We start from the raw sequence: 13,407 nt of genomic DNA, 5'->3' as shown, positions 1-13,407 counted from the left end.
GAGGTAAACAAGAAATTGAAAATTTGAAGGAAGAAGTGGAAAGTCTTAATTCCTTGATTAATGACCTACAGACAGACATCGAAGGCAGTAGGAAAAGAGAATCTGAGCTACTGCTGTTTACAGAGAAGCTCACTAGTAAGAATGCACAGCTTCAGTCTGAATCCAATTCTTTGCAGTCACAATTTGATAAACTTTCCTGTAGCGAAAGTCAGTTACAAAGCCAATGTGAACAAATGAAACAAACAAATACTAACTTGGTGAGTATAAATGTACATTTAACTTTCAAAGCAGCATAGTAAGAAGCACAAATTAATTTACCTAATAATATAAATAATCACTAATAATATAAAGGTGATCCTAGTTGATTTTAAGCTCTTTTCTGTGGCACCAACTTTCTGGTAATTTCAAATTCTGTAAGGACGGTTGGTTTTGGCCAGGTACAGTGGCTTATGCCTATAATCCTAACACTCTGGCATACCAAGGTAGGAAGATCACTTGAGATCAGAAGTTCAAGGCCAGCCTGAGCAACCAACACTCATCTCTAATAAAAATAGGAAAATTAGTAGTCCCAGCTACTCAGGTTGCTGAGGTAGGAAGATTGCTTGAGCCCGGGAGTTTGAAGTTGCTATGAGCTAGACTAAGGCAATGGTACTCTAGCCTGGGTGACAGACTGAGACTCTGTCTAGGGGGGAAAAAGTTGTTTTTTCTTTAACTGTTGTAATTCATAATAAAATTTCTTCCTAAAATAATTATGAAAAATATTTCACTTTGAAAATAAGAAAAACACAATTTCTGTCATCCCTAACTGGAATCAGTTCATATTTTTATAGCTAAAAAATGGTTTAATATTTTCAAGTTATGATGAGGGTATCTTCAAGTTACTCGTAGAAGTAATTTGAGCCTTTAGCCCCAAAATTCAGAGATCTATATCACATGTTGTTTTGCGTGTATAGAATTTGCTATATGAGGAATTTGAGGAGTTCAATAAAGAAAACCTGGTGAGTAATAATTGTACAATCTCTACCATCAAGGATTTTGTATTTTTAAGATTTTAAAGTGTGAGCTTTAATAGAAACAAGTGTATTAAAATTGGTGATTTTGTTTGATTTAATATTTAGGAAAGTAAATTGTTTAAAGAGGAGGAGCTACGAAAAGAAGAAGTTCAAACTTTGCAAGCTGAACTTACTTCTAGGCAAACAGAAGTTACAGCGCTGAGTACCCAGGTAGAAGAATTAAAAGATGAGTTAGTAACTCAAAGACGTAAACACACCTCTAGTATCAAGGATCTTACCAAACAACTTCAGCAAGGTATAACCTTCCGTACTTAGACCTTGAAAGGGTTTGTTTCTTTTAATCATTAACAATTTTATGGAAAAATAGGGCGGCGCCTGTGGCTCAGTCGGTAAGGCGCCTGCCCGTATATAGAGGATGGCGGGTTCAAACCTGGCCCCGGCTGAACTGCAAACCAAAAAATAGCTGGGCGTTCTGGCGGGCGCCTGTAGTCCCAGCTACTCGGGAGGCTGAGGCAAGAGAATCGCTTCAGCCCAGGAGTTGGAGTTTGCTGTGAGCTGTGTGATGCCATGGCACTCTACCAAGGGCGATAAAGTGAGACTCTGTCTCTACAAAAAAAAAAAAGAATTTTATGGAAAAATTATATTTTATATTAGGTTCTGTCACATTTATGTTCACAAACCAAGTTGCTAACCTCCTTAAAATTCCATTAAAAGTCTGACTTCCATGCTAAAGCATGTTTATTCAGACTCACAAAGTATAAGAATTAGGAAATTATCTTAGGGTAGTAGTATCTAAACTTTTTTGATCACATACTCCCATTAATAAAAATCTAAGCATTTGTCCTCCAAATTATAAATGTTTACTTATAAATTTTAAACACGTATTACTTTTTTACAGCATATGCATTAGAAAACCTCAAAGATAGAATTTTAAGAAGATCTACATTTAAATATAAGTATAAATAGCAGTTCTAATGTCTTCTTTTTTCACATGCCAGTGAATTGTTCTGTGCAGCATCTTGGGTACCTGCACTCTAGATTTGGGGCTCTTAGAGACTGTCGGGATCTACCCTTCATGTAGGTTTGGGGAGACAGACCTCAAAAGGTTATAAAGTACCCAGACACAACAATTGACAACTAAAACTGTAGCCCACATTTCTTTCATTTAAAAATTTCTATGATTGGGCGGCGCCTTTGGCTCAGTGAGTAGGGCGCCGGCCCCATATGCCAAGGGTGGCAGGTTCAAACCCAGCCTCGGCCAAACTGCAACAACAACAAAAAAAGTAGCCGGGCGTTGTGGCAGGCGCCTGTAGTCCCAGCTGCTCGGGAGGCTGAGGCAAGAGAATCGCGTAAGCCCAAGAGTTAGAGGTTGCTGTGAGCAGTGTGACGCCACGGCACTCTACCCGAGGGCGGTACAGTGAGACTCTGTCTCTACAAAAAAAAAAAAAAAAAATTTCTATGATTATTGGGTGTCTTGTATAATATGCTTAGGATACAAAGGTGAATAAGATATGTCTTTCAACTTCCTATTCTTTATTCTTCCCCACTGTTTTATCTGTGTTAAAGTAGGGTAAAGTATAGTAATTACATAAAAGAGACTTTGTATTTACTTCATATGAAGACAATTCAGATATTTGCCATAGAATTTAGTTTGTTTCTCTAGATGTAATTATAGGGAAATTGGGGGAAATTTTCTAGTATTATAAGGATCTAAAAGTTAAGTTCAATGTAATTAAGTGATGCTAGTACCAGTCATCATGGTTTTATTTCTATGCATTTTGTATTTGACCTATATAGTTCCAGATGTCATTTTATATGAATGTTACCTACAGACCTATATCTAAAGTGTGTATTCAATAACTTGTTCTTACCTGTGCCATTTTTGCCTAGGTGATTTTAACAATTAAAATCAGAGATGATGTGGGCAAATGATCATGATAATTTTCACAGGTGATCCATTTTTTTTCCTATAGCAAGAAAAAAATTAGATCAAATTGAGAATGGAAGTTATGATAAAGAAGTCAGCAGCATGGGAAGTCGTTCTAGTTCATCAGGTAAAAAACAAATGGCTTTAGTTGTTGTTTAGTGATTGATTATAAACATACATTGCATTTTTTGTTTTAAAAAGTATTGATATGCTTTGTTTCATTTGAAGTATTAAAAATGGGGGTTATGGCTCAAAGCCTGTAGCTCAGGCAGCTAGGATGCCAGCTACATACAACGGAGCTGGCAGGTTCAAATACAGCCCGGGCCAAAAAGTAGCTGGGCATTGTGGCAGGTGCCTGTAGTCCGAGCTACTTGGGAGGCTGAGACAAGAGAATCGCTTGGGCCCAGGAGTTTGAGGTTGCTGTGAGCTGTGATGCCACGGCACTCTACCCAGGGCGACAGCTTGAGACTGTCTCATAAAAAAAAAAAAAAAAAATGGGGGTTACATGTAATATATTGTGAAGAATGCCTGATTTGCTGTTTAATTCTATTAATCACCCAGGATTGCAGCCTTGTTACAGGGTTCTTTATGCCCCGTCTCCCCACCTTCTTTTTTCTTACCTACTACTGCTTTATTCTATGCCACAGTTTACATTTTCTTTAATTTAAATTTGTATCCATCCATATAGAGAGATTTGGTGTAGTCTGGTGTCTATCACTTGTATATTACTTTTACTACCTGAGAACATATATAATGGTCATCATTATATATCAGATTTACATACAAGGTGGCCATAAAGTTCGTGTGCAATTCAATTGTGTTTAAGTACATGTATGAGGTCAATTAAGTTTGCAAGCTCATCTTGGAAAAAGGGCTACATACTTGGGCGGTGCCTGTGGCTCAGTGGGTTAGGGCTCTGGCCCTATAATACCAAGGGTGGCGGGTTCGAACCTAGCCCAGGCCAAACTGCAACAAAAAAAAGCCGGGCGTTGTGGCGAGTGCCTCTAGTCCCAGCTACTTGGGAGGCTGTGGCAAGAGAATCACCTAAGTCCAGGAGTTGGAGGTTTCTGTGAGCTGTGACATCACGGCACTCCACCGAGGGCGATAAAGTGAGACTCTTGTCTCTAACATACTTCATTACTGAATATCACTATGATCACCTTCCAAGCTTCCTAGCTCCCCAGCTCTCTCTCTGGGGAGCTAGGCGCCAGTGCCAGTGCCTAGTCCACCTTTCAAAGCACTTTTCCTGGGATGAGTTTATGAACTTCATTGTCAGACCTCTTACGACAAAAGCTCTAATGGCCATTTCAGAAGGAGTTTCAGAATTGCTTTGAAGGGTGGACTAGGCGCTGGCATCAGTGCAGAGCTTCCCAAGGGGAGGACTTTGGAGGTGGTCATAGTGATATTCAGCAGTGAAGTATGTCGTAACACTTTTTCTAGGATAAGTTTGTGAACTTAATTGTCTAACCATATGTATTTTTTAATCTTTGGCTTTTCTCGTGATAGATATACCTGTGGTCTAAAATAAAATGTATAGACTATAAAATCAATTAATGCTATTGTAAGAGTGATAATTGGCAAAGTATCGGTATATTTATAATTTTCTGAAATGCCAGGAACATATCATTTACTCTGCAGAACAGCAATGTAAGCTAAGTATTATAATTTCCATTTATAAATGAGGACATCAAGGTTCAGAAAGGTTACATGATTTGCCCAAAATCTGCAATGACAGAATTCTCCAACTAGAGTACTTGCTTGTCACTACACTTTACTGCCTCCCAAAAGTTGCACATTAAGGGAAAAAAATCACAACTGTTACAAATAGTGGGGAAAAAAATGTGTAGGAGAAAGAACATGGATTTGAAATCACAGATAGGTATTTAGATCCCAGCTCAGCCATTTATTAGTTGTATAACATTGGATAAGATACATTGCTTGCCTTTAATCTACAAAATGGGATTAGAAAACAACCTATCTTTATAAAGAGGATCAGAAATTCTTCTCACCAAAGTGTAAAAATAATGTCTGACAATTACCTAGTGCTTACTATCTACAGTGTTCTACGTGCTTCACACATTCTAAGTTATTCTAATGAGGATAACAGTCCTATAAGGTGAGTAATGTTATTATTCCTGTTTTAAGATGAAGTAAAGGCACGGAGTGTTAAATAACTAGTCCAGAGTCACATAACCAGTAAATGGAGAAGTAGGATTTGAATGCAGGTTGGTTGAAGCCAGGGCTTAACCCGCAATGTTCTGTCTTTTTCTCATATACTGCCTTTCTGCTTTTTCCTATTCTTTTATGTTTAATAGTTAAATTTTAGTATCAATGTAGACTTTTTTCCTGACTTAAGAGGAAAAGGTACTTCAGTCATCAGTATATTCATAAACAAGAATTCAGACTACATATGACTGTGTTGAGCACTGTCAGGATGAATGTTTGAAAGTGATGCTGATAAATAACATATGAGAGAGGATTCTAGACTAAACACGATATCTAAACTACCTTATTTTTCTTCAGGGTCCCTTAATGCTCGCAGCAGTACAGAAGATAGATCTCCAGAAAATACCAGGTCATCAGTTGCTGTGGATAACTTTCCAGAAGTAGACAAGGCCATGTTGATTGAGAGGATAGTTAGGCTGCAGAAAGCACATGCCCGGAAAAATGAAAAGATAGAATTTATGGAAGACCATATCAAACAATTGGTGGAAGAAATTAGGAAAAAAACAAAGTATGTATTATTATGGTAGCATAGTCTGTACTTAAAATACTGTTATTCATATGTTAAAGTTACTGTTTTCAAAATTAATCATATCAAAAGCCTGCTTTTCAAAAAATCTTATTTATAGTTATTTGGTTCCCAGTCTTTTGTGATCACTATGGTGTTGCAGGTTTAGGGAATATAGAGATGAAGGAAAACTGTCACTTTGGAGGGCTTTCCTCTAAGGCAGTAGAGAGTTCAGAAGGTATTTTTTAAAGATACTAAAATGACTTGGAATTAAAAATGATAGTGCTCTACCTTTTTTTCTTTTTTCCTGAGATAGAGTCTTACTTTGTCGCCCTCAGTAGAGTGCAGTGGCATCACAGCTCACAGTAACCTCAACTCTTGGGCTTAAAGGATTCTCTTGCCTCAGCCTCCCAAGTAGCTGGGGACTATAACGCCTGCCACAATGCCTGGCTTTTTTTTTTTTTTTTTTTTTTTTAAGAGATGAGGTCTTGCTCTGGCTCAGGCTGGTCTCCAATTCCTGAGCTCAGACAATCCACCCGCCTCCGCCTCCCAGAGTGCTAGGATTATAAGCGAGAGCCACCATGCCTGGCCATGCTCTACTTTTTGTTTTAGTGCCATTGTGGCACTAAGAGATTTACGTGGAGTTGTGGATTTTCTTCCTGTTGGGTAGGCCATAGTCTACCGTGCACCTTCTAGTACCAGGCACAATGCCTGTGGTGTAGCAATATCTCATTGATTCCTACAACTATTCTGAGAGTGCATTGTCGATATTACAGAGACGTTAACAAGAATTCAGGTTATATCACTAAATGATCCAGGATTACCACTCATCCTATAAGGGACAGAGCTAGAGACCCAGACACCATTCTGCTGAATCTAGAGCTGTGCTGTGCCAATTTCCCCTCACAGATACTGTGTTAATGTTAATAAGAGTTGTGGTTTTATAGTGCAGGTCTTTTCCCTGACTTTTTCCCTTCTGTATGTGGCTTTTATTTATTAATAAAATAGAGCATCGATGCTGAGTAGCGTGATTACGTGCAGTACATAAATGTGAACTGTCTGTACACATCTACAGGTCTAACTCAGAACTAAAGTACATAAAAGTAAAACTGAATGCTTGGAAGAATAACAGTAAAAACTAGAACTGAACACTGCAGTAAATCAGAAGTGGAGCCTCATGTACATACTTAACTATTTACAGGTAAAAAGAGGCATCACCACCACACTAATCTAACTGTACTCATTTATATATAAAACATATTCATCACAAAAAACCTTCTATTATAATACAGAGTGATATTACCAGATAAGCATCAGTGCAATGTTCTGTCTTTTCTAATTCTTATTGCTGAATATAGGGCAGCCCATGCAATATCCCCAACAACACCAGAGTCCTACACCTAAATGCATTTAATATGGTAAGGCAGACTTTTTTATTTTTATTTTGAAATAATTGTAGACTTACAGAAAAATTTGCCTGTGGCTTTTCAAAGAGTAGAATACAGAGTTCTAAGTTTAATAATAGGAAAATAGAGAATATTAACAGAAATTAGAACAATAAAGAAATTGCTCACGTATTTTGATTAAAGTAATGAGGATAGAAATAGAAATGCAGTGGTTTTGTATCTTTAAGTGCCATGATAGAACAAAAATGGGATAGTTTAATAAAAACCCAACAAAATTCCTTTTCTTTCTAATACCGTTGGTTATTAATCTAATATTTATTTCTTGCTAATCTTCTTTATGTTTATGATTAGTTGACTCTTGTAAACTCCAGTGTTAATAATTGGCAGGTATACTACTGATAATGTCATTTTGTTTTGCAGAATAATTCAGAGTTACATTTTACGGGAAGAATCAGGCACACTTTCTTCAGAGGCATCTGATTATAACAAAGTCCATTTAAGTAGACGGGGTGGCATCATGGCATCTTTATATACGTCCCATCCAGCTGATAGTGGATTAACATTGGAACTCTCTCTGGAGATCAACCGAAAATTACAGGCTGTTTTGGAAGATACATTACTAAAAAACATTACTTTGAAGGTATTTGTATTTGCCATTTGCTTACCACCAGTAAACATGGCAAAATGGTGCCTATATCATAGTCTGAGTTAGCTCTTAAAAGGGCTATTTCTGTATGACATGGCAGCTATTTTACCCTGAAATAATGTTTTAGTATTATTCTCTCTGTCACATAGGCTAGAGTGCAGTGGTCTAGTTACAGCTGACTGAAACCTCAAGTTCTTGCGCTCAAGCAATCATCCCACCTCAGCCTCCTATGCAGCTATAACGTAGGCTTGTACCACCATACCCAGCTATTTTATTTTTTTTGTAAAGACAGTCTGGCTATGTTGCCCAGGCTGGTCTCAAACTACTGAGCTCAAGTGATCCTCCTGCCTTGGTCTCTCAAAACACGGAGACTACAGGTGTGAGCTGCTACATCTGGCCTAAAAAATAATATTTTAAGCTAGAGAGAAAAGATGATGAAATAGCAAAATTAGGTTAGCTATTTGACACTAAGATGTGTTGTGTACTTTGCATTGGATGGCCTTTGACTTATACTTGGTTAGAATTAATTCCTGAAACACAATTTTTTAAGATTACAGCATTTTAAATGTATTTTCCAGCTTCATTTTTGTAGTTATCTGACCCAGCTGTTTTATTTTTCCTGTGTTTGGGCCTTGATAATTAGTAATGGTCTTAAAAAATGATTTTTAAATCTAGTAAGTAATCATTGTATGTGCTCAAAATTAACGTAGCTTCAGTAGAAAGATTATGACTTTGAAAGGAACAGGACTGCTTTACTAAAACTGTGTGTGCTTAGTTTATCTCACATGGCATTTGGGACTACTCTTTCAGTTTCAAAATGTAGGCAGCAATAGTTCAAATGGAGTCTTTTTATTTGTTATAATTAGTACTTCTGTTTTTCTCTTCCCTTTCTTCTCCAATTTTTAAAGGAAAATCTGCAAACACTTGGAACAGAAATAGAACATCTTATTAAGCACCAGCATGAACTAGAACAGAGGACAGAGAAGACCTAGCACAAAGCTCCTGCTCAGTAAACAGATACAGCCACACCAGAGCGGGGGCCACTCACCAGTGGTGTTGGGAACTTTTCCCTGCTTTGTGTGTTAGCCAGTAAACTTGGTTTGCTTCGTCTGTACAAAAAAATGTATCCTTTTACACTATGAATGCATTGCTGTATATACTGTAAGAGTGTAAGCTTTGATGAAATTGGTTTTGTACAGTACATACAATAGCCTGTCATTGATTCTAAACTACTTAATTTGCTCACAGTCATATGAAGTGCTGAACATTACTAAAGGGCTTTTTAAAAAAACCCTTGTCCATATTTCTTCCTTTTAAAATATAGAATGTCAAAAATAATTCAAGTTTTTAAAAAGAATGTATGAAAAGACAGGTGTTAATCATTCAGTATTATGCTATTTCTCCAACATCGACAAATAAAGAAATGATAAAAATTTGTGTTTTGACATTCCACTATAACATTTGGTTGTATTTTAGGGATACATATGATTATTTAAATCTTTTAATTTCAATTTTAATGAAAACTGGACTTACTAGGAAAGCTATTGGTAACTAGCAATGATTAGGCATTATATGCCTTGGTCAGGTTTCTTTATTTGTGTTAGGTACATTTTTTCCAGATTCAGATTGAGTTAATAGTAGAATTTTTTAAATCTCTAGTTATTTATAATATGATTTTAGTTACATGTTTATTTAGAAAATTCCTGTGGACTTCAGTTATATCTTAAAATGTGAAGTGTAACTAATCATTAGAACAGAGATGAACAATTCTTGACAGTGAAGTACGTTAGCTTTATTGACATTGTGCATAAATAAATGTAATAGTGTTTAAGATATTTATAAAGATCCAGTTCCCAAGAAAAATCAGTATATGGCACAATTAACCATTTCATTTGAGCACCATTCTTTACTATTGATATAATTAATTATGTAATAGAGTGAAGTAATGATACAGTTCCCCTAAATGTAATGTTTTGCTATATTTATTTAAAACACAAAATAATTATATTTCTGTAACCAAAGGAATTTTAGAGCCAAATTTTTCTATCATGTTGGATTTTTGCAATACTTATTTAAGATGTACATTTAAATGTTGCCAGCCATAGTATTTTTATGTCACTGAATTTTTTCTTACGTTTTGTAATTTTTCACTTTAGTTCCTGAGTATGATATTTCATATTTCATTTCATTCGGATGATTAATAAGTTACCTTGGCTATGTACACATGATATAGCAATTCTAGTCTCATTTTTTTCCTCCCCTTAAGGGAATTAATCTTTAGGATGATAGATTAAAAGCCTTTAAAGAATTATATGGGCTCTAAAAGTCAAATTCATGGTGGCAATGTTCTTTTACTGGGTTTTAACTTTTTTTTAACAACTTAACATTGTTTTCAAAGATAATTTCCTAAGGATTAGGCGATTTAATGTAGTGTTTTATTTTTCTGTATGTTGAGTCAGATGTTGTCATCCAAAAAAAAATACCATTTTTTCACTTCAAAATGAAAATATACATATGCATATTTTTAAAATAGTTGTGAAAAGTACTAGTACTACCACAATGCATCTTGCTCTTTTTACAAATAATAATTTATCAAAATAAAATAAGAGGGAAAGTGTAACCAAATCTGAATCTTTTTTCCGCTTATTTCTAACATACTATTGACACTCCTAAAGGCTACGTAATGTAGGGAATGTAACTAAATTTTTCTGCTTCTCATATGATATAGATTGATAGACCACAATATTTTTTTCTTGAGACACAAAGTATACAGTGGAGACCAAATAGATGAGATTAATAGTGTCCTATTTCTTTACACTTTAAATATATACAATGACTACAGACACAAACAGGACATTTCAGTATTAATGTTTGTGCCACCATCTATTTTACGAGCTTTAATGTGAGCCAATTTTAGAAGAAAGTTGCTATAAACCATACATTGGCTATGTTACTGTTTCTCCATAAATGTAAGAAACTATGAAGAAAACGCCTCATTTCCCTTTTGTTCTTCAGTTTCTGCCATATCTTTTTGTGTGTAGATCAGTACTGAGCAAATATATCAGATACCTGTCTAGACTAATTCACAAGCAGCTCCTGATATGAGGATCTAGGGCCTCCTGCCTGTTACTATAATGAAGATGTGGAGCAAAGAAAAGTGTGTCTGGAAAATGAGGAATGGTCTGGATAAATCTGCAGTCTTGGGAGAAGTTTTATGTTTATTATAATACACATTAAAGGCTATTCTGATTAGTTAGCAATATTTTGGTATCCTTGAGCAAGAGAAGATTTGTGTGTGTGTATATACACTTCACTAGCGTCTAATTTTGAATACTTGGTGTGACTCCCTTTCCCCATACTTTCTCAGACGTTGAGCCTATTCAGTTTTGAAGATCGAAGGTGATGAGGTTGGGCAGAAGAATGTGTTTGAACTTTGGTGGCTTTTTGTTTTTTTTTGCTTTTACTTTCTGTGTAATCATTTAAAATTACTTAGCTTGAAATTAAATTTTATCAGGTTACCAAGATGTTAATCAGTGAATAAACACATTTATTGAATACCTATACTATTGTATAAGTACCATACAAGGTATGGTAGTTCTATGTATGAGCAGACCAGCCTGGGAAGTTCCGTCCTCTGGGAACTTAAGGTCTAAAGAAAATAGCCGGGAGACAGTAGGAGCAGGTCTTGGGCCTCTGTAGCTTATAACCAGCTCCTTAAAACTGGGCTGAGAAGGCTGCAAGTACATGGCCCAGACATCTCACGCTGGCACAAAGCTTTGGAAAACTGAATCTCTACTGAGGTATGCTGAGAACAAACTGGTGTTCTCATGGTGGCCCTGCACATTTCGTAACTTTTGTCATAATTCCCTGTTTAATTCTTTTTAAGAAAAAGGAAAAAGAAACCATAAAATGACATTAGGTTTTTACCGTTTTAGTAAATAATCAGTGCCTAATTGATGCTCATAAAAATGAATCTAACCATGTTATACATATTTCTGAACTTCAGTTTGCAATATATTATTTTCTTAAAAAATTTGCATGTAGGGCGGCGCCTGTGGCTCAGTGAGTAGGGCGCCGGCCCCATATGCCGAGGGTAGCAGGTTCAAACCCAGCCCCGGCCAAACTGCAACAAAAAAATAACCGGGCGTTGTGGCGGGTGCCTGTAGTCCCAGCTGCTCGGGAGGCTGAGGCAAGAGAATCGCGTAAGCCCAAGAGTTAGAGGTTGCTGTGAGCCATGTGACGCCACGGCACTCTACCAAGGGCAGTAAAGTGAGACTCTGTCTCTACAAAAAAAAAAAAAAGTTTGCATGTAAATTTAGACAAAGATTTATCACTAGAAGGAAAAAGTTAGAAACCATTAATATTATAAGTATTATATGTGCTACCCTGGTAAAAATATTTTTAAAAATCATGTTGTCATTCATACTTTATAAATGTTGCCTCCAGTAGTCTATTTTTCAATAACAAACAGTTTTTGTTAAACTAAGATTGTTAGTTTTTCACTAACACCAGTTGGTGGCACTAGAAACCTGAAGTTTTTCAAGGATGAACGAGAGAAATAAGGAAGTCTGCAAACACGAAGAATTTTCAGGAAAATAAATGAAAATTGTATGTAAAAGATGTATTTTCCTTCTGGAATGGAATTCTTTTTAAAAATGCACGTGGCTGTCCATTTTGACTGCAGTCATGAAACTTGTTTATCTTCCAGAGGATGTATATATATGTGTGTGTGCGCGCGCACTGTACAGATAACATTTAATTTGATTACACTGTTCATTTTGTAAATGTTTCTGTATAAAATGAAGCTTTTCCTAGAGGATTCTATGTATATATTGTACTTATTAAATAGGTAATGCCTGTTTACCAAGTTGTATTTTAATGACATCTTAAATTATTTGTTTACATACACCACGTGCTAAACAGACTGATTCTGCAGACTTTTGGCAAAGCTAATTCAAATTGCTTGAAGTTTTCTTTGTACTTTAGACTGGGAATTTTTGCTTTCCATATTGGTCTTTATTCTATCAATATAATTAGAAGTCTGTGAACAATTGTAAGCAGGTTAAGTTAAACGCCAGGTTGTATTTTAAATTTTTGTTTAAATTATTTTTAGACAGTTTCGAGTTGTTGCTCTGTGTTGAGTGCTATGGCGTCATAGCTCACAGCAACCTCCAACCTCAAGTGATCTTCTTGCCTTGGGTTTTCCTATTTAGTAGAGACAGGGTCTCACTTTTTGCTCAGGCTAGCCTCAAACTGGTGAGCTCAAGCAATGGACCTGCCTTGGCAACCCGAGACTGCTAGGATTACAGGCGTGAGCCACTGAGCCCAGCCTGTTTATATTATTGATAGCAAAACTTAGCCTTTTGTAAAAGGCAAAGCCAGGGCTGGACATGGTGGCTCATGCCTGTAATCCTAGCCCTCTGGGAGGCTCATATAGGATGACTGCTTGAGGCCCAAAGTCCAAGACAAGCCTGAGCAAGAGTGAGACCCCATTTCTGCAAAAAATACAAAATTAGCCAAATAAGGTGTTGTGTGTTCCTGTAGCCCCAGCTAATTGGGAAGCTGAAGCAGGAGAATTGCTTGAGCCCAGGAATTTGAGGTTGCAGTGAGCTATGATGATGTGACACCACTACATCCTACCTAGCTCAAGTGACAGAACGAGACTCTGTCTTAAATAAAGGGGT

General features: G+C 36.5%; 1 protein-coding gene across 2 annotated transcripts in view; it reads left to right on the top strand.

The window, feature by feature from the left end:
* The window catches only part of CCDC186 (coiled-coil domain containing 186), a 44,101-nt gene extending 31,511 nt beyond the window's left edge, over positions 1-12,590 (top strand). Inside the window, exons 11-16 of one of the 2 annotated variants that reach the window (XR_008378962.1) lie at positions 2-257; positions 1,119-1,308; positions 2,987-3,067; positions 5,464-5,674; positions 6,747-6,872; positions 7,498-7,625. Coding sequence is in view for 1 of the 2 variants with exons in the window: in XM_053585445.1 (XP_053441420.1) it covers positions 2-257; positions 1,119-1,308; positions 2,987-3,067; positions 5,464-5,674; positions 7,498-7,717; positions 8,632-8,715 (1,042 nt within the window). In the remaining variant the exon portion in view is untranslated. Of the gene's footprint in view, position 1; positions 258-1,118; positions 1,309-2,986; positions 3,068-5,463; positions 5,675-6,746; positions 6,873-7,497; positions 7,718-8,631 lie in introns of those variants that run through there. The other variant, XM_053585445.1, reaches the window with a different exon arrangement.
* The last annotated feature ends 817 nt before the right edge of the window (positions 12,591-13,407 follow it).

The sequence above is a fragment of the Nycticebus coucang genome, chromosome 3 (assembly GCF_027406575.1).
Source record: "Nycticebus coucang isolate mNycCou1 chromosome 3, mNycCou1.pri, whole genome shotgun sequence".
Taxonomy (NCBI): Eukaryota; Metazoa; Chordata; class Mammalia; order Primates; family Lorisidae; genus Nycticebus; species Nycticebus coucang.
Note: the sequence above shows the minus strand (reverse complement) of the source record. Positions and strands in the feature narration are given on the sequence as shown.